The sequence below is a fragment of the Cheilinus undulatus genome, linkage group 3, assembly GCF_018320785.1.
Source record: "Cheilinus undulatus linkage group 3, ASM1832078v1, whole genome shotgun sequence".
NCBI lineage: Eukaryota > Metazoa > Chordata > Actinopteri > Labriformes > Labridae > Cheilinus > Cheilinus undulatus.
In genome coordinates, this window is record NC_054867.1 from 5,098,218 (window position 1) to 5,114,774 (window position 16,557).

The following is a 16,557-nucleotide window of genomic DNA, read 5'->3' on the forward strand; positions in this document are numbered from 1 at the left end:
CTTTGAATGAGAGATGGTCATGTGACCTGGTGCAGTTCTGAAGATTTGTGACAATGTTTGATTATGAACTTTAAATTAACCATCCATTAAAAACAAGGCATCCTTAGCCATCATCTGAATTCTGTCTTACAAACTTTGACTGACATCAGTCGGTGAAAGTTCTTAAGGAAGAAGTCAGTAGTCAAACTTATCAGCAGGTCAGACCAGGAGAAAAATATCAAAAAACAAAGTTAGATCGGGATTTGGTGCACCTCTAGCAGACACCATAAAAACATGTAGATATTAGGGGTGTATTCGTACTTGTATTCGCATTGTACCGATTCGGTACAGGCCCCTCAGTACAGTACAGACTTGTACTGAACAGATACATGTGGAACAAAGCTCATACACCGACAGAAAACCAGAGAACAACTCACTGCCACACTGTCCTGGCAACCACACAACCACAGCAAACGTCCAGCGGACCAATCAAAGCATTTTAAAAAGCACCACTCAAACAAGAACGTCACTGTAACAAGGAGGAATTTCATATGATTTAAGATCTTTCTTATTATAACACTGGTGCTCTGGTTTTGTGAATCAAATTAATTCTACCTTCAACTGTCAGCCTCGGAGGAGGGGGAGAGGAGACTCCATCATGTCTGCAGCTGCGTCATAGGTGAAGTTATCCTCAGATTTTACACGGCTCTAACCTCTTTATCCGCCAAGATGAGCTGTGAAAAGTTCTCAAACTTTGTCGTAGGTCCCACTGGTTAAAAAAGTAATCCAGTGCTGAAGTCCACGTTAAAATCAGCAGGATAGACGCTAATTAGCATACTTAACAAGCTAACTTGTGGTTGTATGATGATGCCTTTAGGTTGGCTGGGAAATTTTAATGTTTAAATAATGTGTATAAATATGTCAATTAAAATAACCTAGTAATTCAAATATGTATTCATTTATTAATATTTTTAATTGTTGAAGAACTTTTGGAAGGAGGTTGCTGCATTATTAATAATTTAAATGTAATTTATTCAGCCTGTTTATTTTAATATGATTAAATTTTTTAAAAAAAATCAATAAATACATCTTATTTATTCGCTCCAATCACCGTACCAAAAACATACCGAATGGTGACTTCAAAACCGACGTACCCAACCGAAATATTTCTGTGCCGTTACACCTCTAGTAGATATATAATAGAGACAACCTCTAAATGTGTTTATGCAGAGGTTATAGATAGGACTATATCTCAGCTTATCTTATTTAATTTGGCATAAGGCTCCTGAAAAAAAGTGTAAAACATTAGAAACAAAAAATAAAGAAAATCTGATTTGTTGTTTCATTTAACAGTCCCAGAAATGTGTTCCTTCTTCTCTCATCTGCAGAGCTCTCCCATGTTTGTAGTAACAAAAAAGATTTTTAGACTCAACATGAGTCTGAATGATTAGAGAGTGAGTGGAGTAGACGGTACATAATCAGGGCTGCTCCCTCTGTGAGAGACTCACTGCCAACTCATGAGAAAACCTATTTCTGTCAGGTGCAGCTGGACTGCAGATAGGGGACTGCGATCCCAGCTGTCCCAGTGAGGTGAGCTGGATGTGTGAGGGTCAGGGCATCAGGACCACTGCCATTTTTTCTCACATCTCAGATTGTATGTTGTGTGTGTGGTGTATCTCCCTGACCCGTCTGGCCTGAAGGTGCTGTGCATGATAAGCCGCTCTCCCTCCTCTCTGAGTCCTCACAACCAGACATTCATCCAAAACATTCCCACAACGTCATGGGAAAACAACTTTCTGTTCTCCAGCTCTACATCACTGAAATGTTTCTACTGAATGTATTCAGCTTTACTTTTAAGAAGAGCATTAAATGAAGAGATGCACAACATCTGCATGGCAAATAGAAAATATCTGATTATTTATTGTAGACACAGTGCCTTTAAAACATATGCAGGCCCTTGGATGTTCTACCCTTTATTGATTTTATAAGTCAATTATGGTCATTATCAAAATTTTGACTTTTTTGACACCTTTGGCTGCAATCACAGCTCTGAGTCTGAGTGGATAGGTCTCAACCAGGCTTGCACATCTGGACTCTGTAAGTTTACTCCATTCTTCCTTGACAAACCGCTCAAGCTCTGTTAGGTTGCACAGGGATCAGGTGTGAACAGCCCTTTTCAAGTCAAGGTACAAATTCTATTGGATCAAGGTCTGGGCTTTGATTTGGCCCCTCCAGAACATTCACCTTGTTGTCTTTGAACCATTTCTGTTCAGCTTTTGCTGTAAAATTCAGATTATTATCTTACTGGGAAATAAATCTTCTCTCAAGCCACAGTTCTTTTACAAGCCTTCCAGGACTGGCTGCTGAGAAGCATCCCCACAGCATGATGCTGCCACCACTGTGTTTCATAGTGGGGATGGAGTGTTTGTGATGACGTGCAGTGTTTGGTGTCTTGTCTGATTGCCAAAAAGCTCCATATTGGTCTCATCAGACCAAAGAGCCCACATGCCTTTTGCTGAACTCTAGTCCCTGTCTTTCTCCCCGCCACTCTCCCACAAAGCTTTGACTGGTGAAGAACCCAGCCAACAGTTGTTGTCTGCAGAGTCTCTCCCATCTCAGCTGTTGAAGCTTGGAACTCCTTCAGAGTAGTCATAGGTGTGGCCTCTTGGTGATTTTTTGTAGTTATCCTGATTTATGCTTCTTTTCTTTGAGTTACTTGAAGTGTTCTTTTGTCTTCATGGTGTAATGGTAGCCAGGAATACTGATTAACTGTTGACTGAACCTTTCAGACACAGGTGTCTTAATGCTACAAGGGGGGTGAATATTTATATAGTTAGTTATTTTACCTTGCATATTTTTTTTAAATCTAAATGACATTACTTTGTAGAAATCTGTTTTCACTTTTACATTTAAAAGTTGTTGTTTTTTGGTCAAAATGTGGACTTCTCTCAAGACCTAAGCTAAAAACTTTTTTAAGGTAAAACTTGTGAACTTGAAGAGGTTTGTTCATTTTGCAAAGTTTCCATTATTTTATAACTTGACCTATGAATGTCGGCTACTCATTTCAACCCAAACCTGAATACATACACCTATCTATCAATTTTCTATACCGCTTATCCCGTTGGGGGTTGCGGGGGGGGGACTGTAGCCTATCCTAACTGTAATTGGGCGAGAGGTGGGGTGGTGGCCAGTCAATCACAAGGCTGCCATAGAGTGACAGACAACCAGGCATGCTCACACTCACACCTACGGTGAATTTAGAGTAAGAGTTCACCTTACAAGCATGTTTTTGGTGGTGGGAGGAAGCCGGAGTACCCAGAGAGAACCCAGGCGTGCACTGAGAGAACATATAAAGTCCACACAGAAAGGCCCTGAACCAGGGACCTTCTTGCTGTGAGGCAACAGCGCTAACCCCTGTGCCGCCGTGCAGCACATACAGCCATGTATAAATGGTTTTGCATCTGTTAGCATATGTTCATTATTACTGTTTTTTAAAAGTGTATGCAGACTTCGCGTTTGATAAAAGTCAAGCCAGATTACTCAAATAATAGCCAGAAAATTCTAATTTTTTGGAACTGACATTTTTATTTTACTTTATACTGAAATCCTGAAAAAGAAAAATTACCTTAAAATTTTAAATAAACTTTTTTTGTATCACATTTGATTCATTAGGCGTTTTTGGCAACTGATAATCCACTTTTGGGTATTTTTTTGTAATCATTTATCAGATTGTACTCAAAACATTTTTAAGTGTATTGATCACATTGAAGTGTCTGTATAAAATATGATAAAATAGGCTTTAAGGGGTAAATCTTTTCATTGAGAAGTCTTAACTAATTGTTTATGGGCATCCTATTGAATCCGAGTGTCAGGAGTGAAGATATGTCTTCTTGCTCTTCCTTCTCCAACCTTTACACCTTTTAGGCCACCAAACACACACTAAATGTATTTTTTTTCTTTCTTTTTTCTCTTCAGGTACCTGGCCAAGCTGTCTTCAGTGGGGAGTATCAGGGATGAGGAGACGTGTGAGAGATTACGAGGTCTAATCCAACGACAGGTACAAGCCTACACCTGCTTACATTTATGACATGATGACAGAAACGTTGAAGCTCCAAAATCACCTCTTTGTTCCCGATCTGTTGCCGATTAATGGTTTCACTCTGAGGTGCCTGTTTCAAGACCAGAGATTTACACCCTGAAGAGATTTTTTGTGTAGATTTGAAAGATTCAAAAGCCCTTTCAAAGTCCCATTAAGACTTGTGAAAAATCTTTAAAGCATTGATCAGAAAGAGCAACGTATAATTTTTTTTAAAATAGAGGCAATATCCCTAACACTTCACAAAACATTTAGTACTGATATTTTCATTATCCAGAGGATAAAGCTTCCTGACTTAGATTTAACCTTGTCTCTCCATCCTGTGTCCTGATGTGTGTCTTTAGAAAACATCCACACATCGATCAGACTGACTGCAACAACATTTGGCAGAGATACACGTGCACATTTCTGTGATTTGATGTACCTTTGGAAATCTCTTGACATTTGCATCATAATGTTAAAATAGAATTTAGTTAACTCTTTGGTTTGTGGCCAAATTCTTGAAATAAATATAGGGCACGCTTAATGAGCAGTCTCAGGTGAAAGCATTTGCTTGCCAGTCTGCTGTCTGACTCTCTATGAGATGATCTTTTTAAAGTTTAAGATTTTTTTGACATAACAATGGAGAACAACAAGAACTTCTTGTCTGATGGAGAAATTAGTGAAGAAAGAAAACCAGCTCACTCTTTCAAGGAAAATATGGATTGAAAAGAAACACAGTATAAAACAGTGAGCCCTTTGTGTGAGTTAAAAGACATTTTTTCCCCAAAATGCATTTTTCCACAAGAAGGTACCTCAGTTGACTTAAGTATTTCCTAGCAAAACCTAACAGAAGAGATTTAATCAGACACATAAAATTAATGTTTGAAACCTTTTTGCATGGAGCCGCCACTACATGTGCCTAGGGACACGGTTCGTTTTGGAGCTGAAGTTTGGAGCTATAGATTGGTTGGCATTCATTTTTCCTTTAGTCAAGCGAACCAAACCATACGCTGTTGGTGCTGTCATCCCAAACAAACAGCGGGGAAGAGGACAATGAGACGTAGAAGGAGAGAAACAGGAAATCTGTCTCCTTCAGCCGGTCTGTTTTTTTTTCCACATAAACAATGAAAAACACAGAATTCACACTGTCTTGGGGTTTCTGCTTTTGCATTGGGGCATTATGAGCATCCAGCGAGGTGGTGAGCTGTCCAGCATGTCGTTCTTTACATGAGACGAACAAATCAGCACAGAATAAAAAGGCGAGCCAACATGTGGGCGAGAGACTTTGACGTGTTGCTATGACTACACAGACGCCAAGCCAGGTACCAACATGTATTTGAGTGTATTAAATCACATATAAATCTGTATATCATGAAGCTTTATGCCACTTCCTGCCTTTGGTTCACAAGATGGTCTGCTTTGTTTTCACACCTCAAACAAACCACACCAGGGTTCATTTGGAAGCAAACCGAGACCCCCCATTTTTAAGCGGAAAGGGTTCACTTGTTTGGTCTACATCAGAGTTCGTGTGAGCTTTCATACCAACTCTAAATGAACTGGACTATCTGGGAAAATGGACCAGAGTTTGTTTAAAGAGGACCAAACAGCTCTGGTGTGGATGCGCCCTAAGAAAGCGGACTCCCAAGAACCCAAATGCAAAAAAGAGGTGCATTGCTGTCCAAAATTTACATAGAATATATTTTTATTAATAAAATCCTTACAGAAAACACCTACACACACGTATGCTGACAAAAAAAAAACAAAAAAACACTGTACTTTCTAAAGCAGTGGTTCATAACTGCTTTAGCCACAGGAGCCACCACTAACGCCTTCATGGAAACTGGGCCAAAATTTCTGTAAATTTTTGACACTATTTTTTACTAAGCACACCAAGCACCCATTGAAAAAGGCTCTGCAACCAGCTTTTAGTCATGACCAGTTGAGAACCACTGATCTACAATATTTTTACATTTGTACACAGCGATGATGGGTTTCTCATCAAGGCCCTTCAGCAGCAGAAGACAAATTTTCTTTCTAAGCTCCCTTAACAATAGGATGAGATTTCCTCAGCCACTCTCTGTCAGCTGTCAAACCCCAAGTCGAGACCCAACTCACTAGAAAATGAAAAGTAGTATTTTGTTATCATGTGTTCTGTGTTTGTGGCTGACATGGCTTCTTCGTGTCTCTGCTCCAGGTTCAGATCTGTAAGCGCAGTGTGGAGGTGATGGATGCTGTGCGTCGAGGAGCCCAGCTGGCTATAGACGAGTGCCAGTTCCAGTTTCGTAACCGTAGATGGAACTGCTCCACTCTGGAGACCATGCCTGTGTTTGGCAAAGTGGTCACCCAGGGTAAGATTTGACTTCTGATTGTTTACTGGCACCAACAACCTGCAAGACAAGATGACAGACAGCTTAACAGTGAAACGATCGTTCTAATACTTCTTTATTCTAAAATTGGGTTGGTGATTATTATCTTAAAATAATTTAACATTCTTGGATATGTCTGGATTTGTTTTGGCTCCTGCTGTTTAATTCTTTCTTTATCTGTATATCTAATGTTCTTTGCCATTCAGAATAAGAAGCTCTTCTCAGTTACCTAATGAAACAATATGACTGTGTGTGTTTGTGTGGGTGTTAGGCACTCGTGAGGCAGCCTTTGTGTATGCCATCTCAGCAGCCAGTGTGGCGTTTGCGGTCACAAGGGCCTGCAGCAGTGGAGAGCTGGAAAAATGTGGCTGTGACCACAATGTACATGGAGTCAGTCCAGAGGGTAGGTCTCACTGTTCTGTAGCACACAAACACATGCAGCACATCAGCACACATGATCCAACTGCTCCTCGACATTTTCATGTCTCAACTTTCAGAGTGCATAATTCAACATTTAGATTGTTTACTGTGATTTATAAAGGAAAGACATGAAGCTGTTGTAGCATTTTTACACTACCAAAGTCTCTTCAAAAGTTACTGCTATCAGAACAAAACACCAAAGAAACCACCATGCAGAAACTGAATTTAAGTGTTGCATCTAACACCCAACATTTAAAGGGTGATGACAGCACCAACAGATAGTCACTTCCTCTCTGTATCTTCAATCTTGTCATAGGGTTCCAGTGGTCTGGCTGCAGTGATAACATTGCATATGGAGTGGCTTTTTCTCAGTCCTTTGTGGATGTGAGAGAGAGGAGTAAAGGCCAGTCCTCCAGTCGGGCTCTCATGAACCTGCACAACAACGAGGCTGGAAGAAAGGTAACTCTCCACTCTTGTTGTAAAATTCAAATGAACACATTGGCTCTGAAGCATCATACTGTAGTTGAGATATACTTAAGCAACTTTAAATTCCTTCATTATGAGTTCCGTATCCATAGCAATGTCATTTTACTCATCTTATCAATGAAAACAGTTCTTATGTTGGTCCTAGTTGTATGTTTTGCTTAGACTTTGGGGTTAACTAAGGCTCTCTAATCAGATGTATTTGTGTTACCAACGCAGCACAGAAGTTCAACAACCAGCACATTGTCTAATCTTCCATGTCAGCTCACTCAGCTGTAAAAAGACTTTTGCTTGTTCATTATGATATGGAACATCCATCAGACAATCTCAGGGACCCCTAAAGCAGAAGATGTACCACCTCTTTTCATTCATTCTTCTAACTATGGCGGCAAGAATTACAGGATATTCCTTAACCAACTCTGCTTGTTATGTATAGCTGCAAAGGTACATACACAGCTGAATTTCCCAGCTCTATGTGTGGTTTAACAAAAAAGCAAAGGTAAGCCATTGCCTAAAGCCTAATGCTCAAAGATTGCCATTACAGGAGGGCAGTAAGTGTGAATTTTACTTCAAAAATTACTTTTATTATCCAGGTTTGTATTTTGAATGTAAAAAAGAGGCAAAGAATGAATAAAATTGCATTACAATAGATTTTGGTTGACCAAAGAAGTCACTGGAGAGAACCTCAGCAGCAAGGCCCCAACTAAAATGTCCCCAAATGTTCCCAAAAGAAGTTATAGTTAAGTAGAAAGATACACACATACTTAAACAGTTAAATGACAGAATAATGTGTGGTAAAATGGCATCTAAAAGAAAGGAAATAGTTGCACCTTAGACCACCTAAAACCTGGTCTAGAGTCTACAGTCTGTGGGTATAGTACGATAATGATTATTCACTGGAAGATGGACATACTGTATATATTGGCAAGTTAGCAGTGCACTTGTAGAGCTCGTTGCACTAGCATAGGATGCACAAAAACACACCTTCTGCACAGTTATTTTTCAGTGCAGTACTGATATAGACCATAGATAGGTCAAAGATGGAGGAAGCTTTTGAAGCTATATGTTTTCCTGTCCAAAACACAAAGTCACTAACCTGGCACGTCAGGTGGATTTGTTTCACACATCCATCTGGAAAACCTCTCATATACAGTGTTTGCGAAAGGGATGAGGCTTTGAAAAAAAAACTCGGAGGGTGACTGGATGAACATTCTGTCCGTCACATCTCTATGGGCCAGTCAGAGCGACAAAACACGTGACGTAGTCACTACAGAAGGAGTAAACTCCAAAGAGAATTGCATAACCTGAACCATAGTGGCTGTAGACATGTCAGTACACACCTTTTGTTGTTTTTGGAAAGAAAACAACTCACTGCTGTTCTTGATTCTTATATTAAAAAAAAGAAATGTCAATTTCTGGTAAAACTGACGCTTCAGCAGCATCCATGCTAATCTCTTATGCCATAATTGCACCAGCCTCTTGTTGCCGCTTGCTTGCATCACGACTCTGCCATGCCTGAAAGTACTGCCCCTCGATGCTGATTGGTCCTGTCACTTTCTAACCGGGCCCAAATGGTTCAGACAAGAGCTTTGCAAGATGGATTCGCCAGTGAGAAACATGGAAACGGGTGTATCCATCTGCCTTGCAAGGTCACACAGACACAAAATGCAGTATAAAAACTCATATCTGCAGTATCTGCAGTATCCAGCATACATGCTAGGTTCCTAAATTGAATAAAAGATGACGCTCTGCTTGGTTTGATTCATGTTACTACAAAAACTCCCATATTGTCAAGATACTTAATTTCTTTGCGCTCTGTGTTCAAAAACAAATTAATCCATAGTAGCATGAATCTGAATATAAGGGTGCGACAACCTTTTTGCTATAATGGAGGAGGCTTGGGTGGAGGAGGTGAAGCTTTGCCAGCAGCAGCAGTGTGGTGCATCAGCATTAATTCAAGCAGGGATTACTGAGAAATATGTTGTATTTAAACACACCGCCGTGCTGCGAGACAGAGCTGTGATTGGCTGTGGAAGCTGGGAAGCAATAATTGGGATCAGCAAGCCGTCAGCTGCTTATGGCTGGGTGTATGACTACCTTGTCCTGCATAAACCAATGCTAGCTTTTATTAAATGAATATCGCCAAGTGCCATAGACTATACGCTCTAGACCATCAAATGAGTGTCCTCTTTTGCTGTGGTGAAAGTGAGTTTTCATGTAGTTTTAAATGTTAGCACAAGGAGACAATGCTTGACTGATAGGTGACGCTAAAAGTTTGTTTATAGATGGTATTCTCTGTGAAACCATTATTCCATGCCACTTCTTTACCCAACATTCTTTGTCATCTCTGCAGGCTATTCTGTCTCACATGCGTGTGGAGTGCAAATGCCATGGTGTATCAGGCTCCTGCGAGGTAAAGACCTGCTGGAAAGCCATGCCTCCTTTCCGTAAAGTTGGGAACATCATCAAGGAGAAGTTTGATGGCGCCACAGAGGTGGAACAACGCAAGGTGGGCTCCACCAAAGTCCTCGTACCGAGAAACTCCCAGTTCAAGCCTCACACAGATGAAGATCTTGTCTACTTGGACCCAAGTCCGGATTTCTGCGACTATGACCCACGAACGCCAGGGGTGCTTGGCACAGTGGGTCGCCAGTGTAACAGAACGTCAAAGGCCATCGACGGCTGCGAGCTGATGTGCTGTGGCCGGGGTTTCCAGACACAAGAGGTGGAGGTTGTGGACAGGTGCAGTTGTAAGTTCCACTGGTGTTGTTATGTCAAATGCAAACAGTGCCGAAAAATGGTGGAGATGCACACTTGCCGATGATGGGAACTGGAGGCGCAGAGGGCATGCTGATGAACAAAACAAACGCCCCACACTCCTCTGAGTTGCTAACATGAAAGGGAGCAAGGAGAAGTGTGAAGTTCCCTCTTCTCCTGTTTGAAACCACCCCCACTCTTCTACTACTGGTCAAAGGAAACACGCTGAGTGGCTGAGAGTTGAATATCATGCTCTTCACCCTCAGCCACCATCTTGGATATCAGTAGATTATGCATGGGATTTCCTACAAAGCTACAGAGGGAGATTGTTTCTTCTCAAGTAGAGAGCATCCTTCACTTTCTCCCTCCCTCCCTCCCTCACTCTCATATTTGCTTTGTCATTGCTTATTTTTGTAATGTTTAACTTATTTGTTGAGACTGAGGAGATTGATAGGGGTGGACCGAGAAGAAGGAACAGATGAGTGGAGATAATAAGGGACTAACTGGACCCATGGGTGGGCAGATGGCGGGTGGGGTTAAGGGGTTGGGACGGGGTCAAGAGGAGGGATGTTTGCCCTCTGTCCTTGCTGCTGATGCTTTGGGGACTCATTTGGACTGATCAATGTCAAAAAGGGAGACGCAGAGTCTGTTAGAGGATGGACTTAAACAACAAAGAGGGGCGCGTCACGGACAGATTTTCTGTGATCTGCTTCCTGAGTGGCCGTGTTGCGCTGAGGTTCAGTTGCTGTTGAGTCATGTATTTTTTCCCCTGCAATGCCCTGATGCTGCTCCACGCAAACACACTCACTCCCTTTAAGACAGAGGGACGGTGATGATGGACAGGTGAAAGCCACCGTCTGCTCCCTCCTGTCTTCTCTGTAGGCCACAAGCACTGGCAGGTGATGGGCATCAGACACACCAAACACACAAACCCAACAAACACTGCTTCAAAAGACACACCTGTATGTCCACAGCTGCTACCTACAACAGAAACCTGAACGCTTGCATCGAAAAAAGTCTTCAACAGATTTAAGCTGATTGGCTACCATTTCAGAGCATCAGATTATGAACCTTCAGACAACATCTGCATTCATGTCAAAGATATGCTGCAGTATTTTCATAGTGGGGTTTCAATTTTTAATAGGAAGTATGTTTGACACAGGAGATGCTGATCAGCGCTGAAGCTAGGTTACGAGGCTAAAGTTGTTTGCACCACATGCTGCCTTTGTGTCAGATGTATGCTATACTGAAAGAAATTCACAGCATTTTTACTTTTCTGCTAGCAAGCTCCTTTGTTTTAGCCTTGCTCTGGCACACCACAGCCTACAGCGGTGATCATAAACTGGAAGCCTGGGGGCCCAGAACATTAGCAAATTCAGCACATGTGCAAAGGAAAAACACATGTTGTGATATAGTTTTTGATGAACTCCTTACAGCTATTAGAATAACTTCAACATCAATCTCATCTGAGATCGAAAAAATCTTATAAGGAATGACTTTATGTTTCAATCATTGTCGGAAATCCACCTGTAAGCTATTACTAGCATATAAAATGCATGTTAAGGGCTGTTATTTTTCAGTCCCTTCTTGAGAAAACTGCATTTTTCCCTTTTTAGTACATAGCATATTAGCGTCACACCCAGTGACAGACAACATGAAAGCCACAGACATATTCAGCTAAAATCTCTCAATCGCCCCCTTGTGGCTAACTACGATATACAGTAGCTCACAAAAGTGAGTATACCCCTCACATTTCTGCAAATATTTAAGTAAATCTTTTCATGGGACAACACTGAAGAAATGACACTTTGATCTAATGTAAAGTAGTCAATGTACAGCTTGTATAACAGTGTAGATTTACAGTCCCCTCAAAATAACTCAACATACAGCCATTAATGTCTAAACTGCTGCCAACAAAAGTGAGTACACCCCTAAGTGAAAATGTCCAAATTGGGCCCAATTAGCCATTTTCCCTCCCCGATGTCATGTGACTCGTTAGTGTTACAAGGCCTCTGGTGTGAATGGGGAGCAGGTGTGTTAAATTTGGTGTTATCGCTCTCACACTCTCATACTGGTCACTGGAAGTTCAACATGGCACCTCATGGCAAAGAACTCTCTGAGGATCTGAAAAAAAGAATTGTTGCTCTACATAAAGATGGCCTAGGCTATAAGAAGATTGCCAACACCCTGAAACTGAGCTGCAGCATGATGGCCAAGACCATACAGTGGTTTAACAGGACAGGTTCCACTCAGAACAGGCCTCACCATGGTTGACCAAAGAAGTTGAGTGCATGTGCTCAGCGTCATATCCAGAGGTTGAAGAAGAAGAAGAAGCTGAGGGCAAAGGTGATGGACTGGCCAAGCACGTCTCCAGACCTAAACCCTATAGAGCATCTGTGGGGCATCTTCAAACTGAAGCTGGAGGAGCGCAAGGTCTCCAACATCCACCAGCTCTGTGATGTCATCATGAAGGAGTGGAAGAGGATTCCAGTGGCAACATGTGAAGCTCTGGTGAACTCCATGCCCAAGGGGGTTAAGGCAGTGCTGGAAAATAATAGTGGCCACACAAAATATTGAAACTTTGGACCTAATTTGGACATGTCACTTAGGGGTGTACTCACTTTTGTTGCCAGCGGTTTAGACATTAAAACTGTGATTAAGTGCAGAAATTCAGGGATTAATTGCAGATTGAAAAAAAAAACACAACAACCTTAGTCTTATGCAACAAAAACTATGAGAACCAACAACTTACTTTGAAGATTATTTATGTATGTTCAGCTTCTCTGGTTTTTACAGCCTAATTTGAGAAAGTTTAAAGAAGCTCCAATAAAACATCAGCATTCAGTACAGCAGGGAGCTCTGCATGTTGAGTGCTGCACCTGATATCCTCAGATCCAGAAAGGTCCTGAAATACAGATTCAGATTTTAACACACTTAATACATCACTTAGTAGTTTGGGATGTCTCTAGAGGTTTTCCCACTCTCATTCAAACCTGTTCAGTCTCCATGTTCTAAAGTGTTCCTGTGTTCCCTGATCTGTTAAAGCATCCTCTTGTATCAACAGTAAACTGCATTTCATTCCTTTAAAAACACATTAGTTTGGGCTTATTTTTTATCAATGTGAAGCCTGTAGATGCAAACAATATCCCCCATAGCAAGTGATAATCCTTAAAGTCCTTAAAAAATTATAGAAAAATCTTTATTGTAGGTTTGTTGCCAGACAGGTCACTGTTATAAACCACTGGGCCAAATTTCAGTCATAAATAACATCTCTATAATTTATTAAATAAGCTTCAAAATCATGAAAAATAAGGCAGTAATTGGTTGAATGAGCTGAAGCCACGCCCACTCTTAAAAATGCTTCTGATCAGAGCACAGCTACCTGGATCTGTGTCAGGGGAGGATTAAATTTACTGTTTTCTGGCACAAATCTCTCTCATAGTCCACCGTGGCTGATAGATTTGGGAAATTTACCTGTAAGAGAACAAAAACACAGCATTTAACTGACTGTTAACTTTCAACAAAGACAGTGGCATCAGCTAACATCAGTCTGGGGGGCAGGGTAATTCCTCATCAAGACTGGTGATGTCATGGGCTCAAATATTTGCCCCGCCCCAATAAAACCAGCAAGGAAAGAGGTGAGCAACTTTCTAACGGTCTAAATCAAAAATTCACTTACACATAGATCCCAGTGTTTTCACACTCATCATATTCCAGCATATCTAGTGGGTTAAGACACAAAGTTTGCATTTCACTTTACAGGGACTTTAATACTTTTGATATCTGACAGCTCAGCCTGCATGCAGAGGTGGTCCCACATGCATTCACCCCTAACTGGATTCATTGAGAAGATGTAAGGTGCACTTGCATGTGAGAAGCCTAGCTTTATTCATGTCCGTCCAGCATCACTCAGAGTGATAAGACTTGCATCTCTTTTAAGAGATTCAGATTATCTGTCTACACTCAGTGACAAGAGCCAGTCTTTTGGCCATCAAACAGCCTCTAATTTGGTATTATTTTGCCTTTATATGCCGGTCATATCTTAAACAGGAGTTGGCTCCTATCACTCATAAAATAAGCCAACTCTTAGAACCATTTTGTCCATAAACACCACATAATAATTCCCCCATTGATAACTGTTGAACTGAGTTTTCATTTCTGTCTAATTATTACCCCCCAAGATTCATATTTTGTATGCATTCAATAGGAAAAAGGCTGTTAAATAGGCACTGCTAGCCTCTTAGCTCATGGCTAGTTTACGGCCATTCATTCATAATGCCAGCTGCATCACCACACATAACATTCAGGGATACCAAGCCACAATAAGAGAGCCTGTCACCTGGTCCCTAAAACACATTGCCAATGCAAAATGTAAACAGGATCTAACTGGTTTGCAGAAGTAGTGCCAGAACGAAGGAGCTTTCTTGCAGAAATACTGAGATTTTTTTTCCTTACAGCATGCATTTATCCCAGAATTGCTTTTTGACTTGTTTTATGTTAAAATGAGTGACGTTACATGAAGCAAATCCCCATCTGCTGCAATGTACAGCCTAGTTTTTGCCCCTGTCATCCCTTATTTTCTCAACAGAGGGGCTAAGCTGATTGGTATCTCCTGTTTAGTTCTGACAAGTACATTGTACAACCCCGCTTGAAAAAGACAAAAAAAAAAAAAAAACTGCCCTCCTACCTGTTGCCTTCATCCAAATGCTACTTAGATGCAAACCTGAGTAAACACAAAGACCTGCATGCACCAGCAAACACACACAATGTAAACACTCACACACAAAGGGGGTGGACCAGAGGGTTGCCGAGCATGATCACCATGCATGATGACTGAAGCACTTTCTCTCCAAGCGCACATAGAGCCCTCGCCCCACAACAACAAACATCTGGCCATAGATCCAGTCGTCCCTGTGTCACTAAAACTCACACGCACACAGTTTGCCATGCCACTGTCTGGAGTCTGTTGTTGTCTTGCACCTCCACCATAAAGCCAGGCTTTCCTATAATAATGTGCTATCATTATAGAGACATACTGTAGATCTGTAAAGACTTATACACTGAAGAAGACTATACTGCCTATGAATGTATGTTAATACGGAATATATGCTGTGTCAAAAATAATTGTTTTTGTCACTTATTTCTGTGTGTTTGTATGCGTGAAAAAGAAAGAATGCCACAAAAACAAGTTTTGCCCAGAGGGAAAGAAGGAACATGACGGGATAGGAAGATGGAAAGTGAAAGGGAGCAGATCCTATTCCACCACCAAGCCTGGAGACACACTCCCACACACAGGCCTGCTGACAGACACACACATATTTCAATAAAATCGTCCATTTCCCGTGTCTTTCAGCTGCGTTATTATCTGGCCACAGTGTGCACCAGGCTGCATTTCTTTGTGTGTGTGCGTAGCCAGTTTGTGTGAGGTGCATTACACCCTGAGGTCCTTCTCTGCACCCTTGACACCTATAAACATAATTTATGCACCGTATATTGCTGCATACAGCATATCAACCTGAGGTAAATGGATGTGAGTCCTGCGGCGCTGGGAACCAGGTAGTCTGGTTTCGGGAAGAACCAGAGTGGCCACTCGGGTTTCAGGGAGCGTCTGATTGGGTTTATGCTGAAGAGGCAGGAACACCAGGCTAGAACAGGGATTACAGTAAAATGCAGACCACATGGCACAAGCTTTTCCCTCTTTCTGTCTCTATCTATATCATAATGCACTCCCTCACTGAAGCTTTCTTTCTTTTGCAATATCTCCGACTTGCGCTCCAGTCTGCTCCCCCTCTGCAGAAACTGTAACTGAAACCATTCTTAGTCTGCGACGTGGGGATCTGTCCTTCATTAAGCCACCATGACGGCCCAGATGGGGTGGGTGGCGGTGGCCACACTGATTGGGAATGTCTGTGTTTGTGTGCATGCTCTGTCTGTCAGACAGCCAGATGTACACTAAGGCAGTCGCTCAGTCAGTCACTCAGAGATCTCTAATGCTTTTTGCGGTCAGCTGCGGTTGTGGCAGAGACAAGAGGCTGACATCAGGGCTTTACCACTTCGTCTGTGTGTGGAGAAATTAAGATGCGACAAATACGGTGCAAATATTTGGGGAATGAAACAACTCATATCAGAAATTCCAGACTTACATCAAATGTCTACAAAGAGTGTTTTTGTGAAGAAAGGATTTAAAAGCCAACATTCTCGCTCTCCTGGACACAAAGTTTAACTGATGTGTCTGCTTCCTTATCATTCTTTGTTTCTTGTTGGTCTTCAAAAATGTGGTTGAAAATAACTGGCCCTGTTCATAGATTTATGCGCATAGATCCTGGCTGCTAATGTTCACAGGAGCAATGTGTCTGTGTGGGTGAGCCATAATAAATGTTCTGTTACCCAGTGTTAATTTCATCGACTAAAACTCTGACTAAAAATGTTCGTCAACAGCCTTTTTCAATGACAAAAACTAGACTAAGACTAACA

General features: G+C 41.5%; 1 protein-coding gene across 1 annotated transcript in view; it reads left to right on the top strand.

Annotated features, from left to right (window-relative positions):
• The window catches only part of wnt4 (wingless-type MMTV integration site family, member 4), a 56,473-nt gene extending 41,266 nt beyond the window's left edge, over positions 1-15,207 (top strand). Inside the window, exons 2-6 of the mRNA XM_041782876.1 lie at positions 3,955-4,036; positions 6,252-6,405; positions 6,695-6,826; positions 7,160-7,302; positions 9,680-15,207. Coding sequence (XP_041638810.1) covers positions 3,955-4,036; positions 6,252-6,405; positions 6,695-6,826; positions 7,160-7,302; positions 9,680-10,150 — 982 coding nt within the window. The 3' untranslated portion in view covers positions 10,151-15,207. The remainder of the gene's footprint in view (positions 1-3,954; positions 4,037-6,251; positions 6,406-6,694; positions 6,827-7,159; positions 7,303-9,679) is intronic.
• The last annotated feature ends 1,350 nt before the right edge of the window (positions 15,208-16,557 follow it).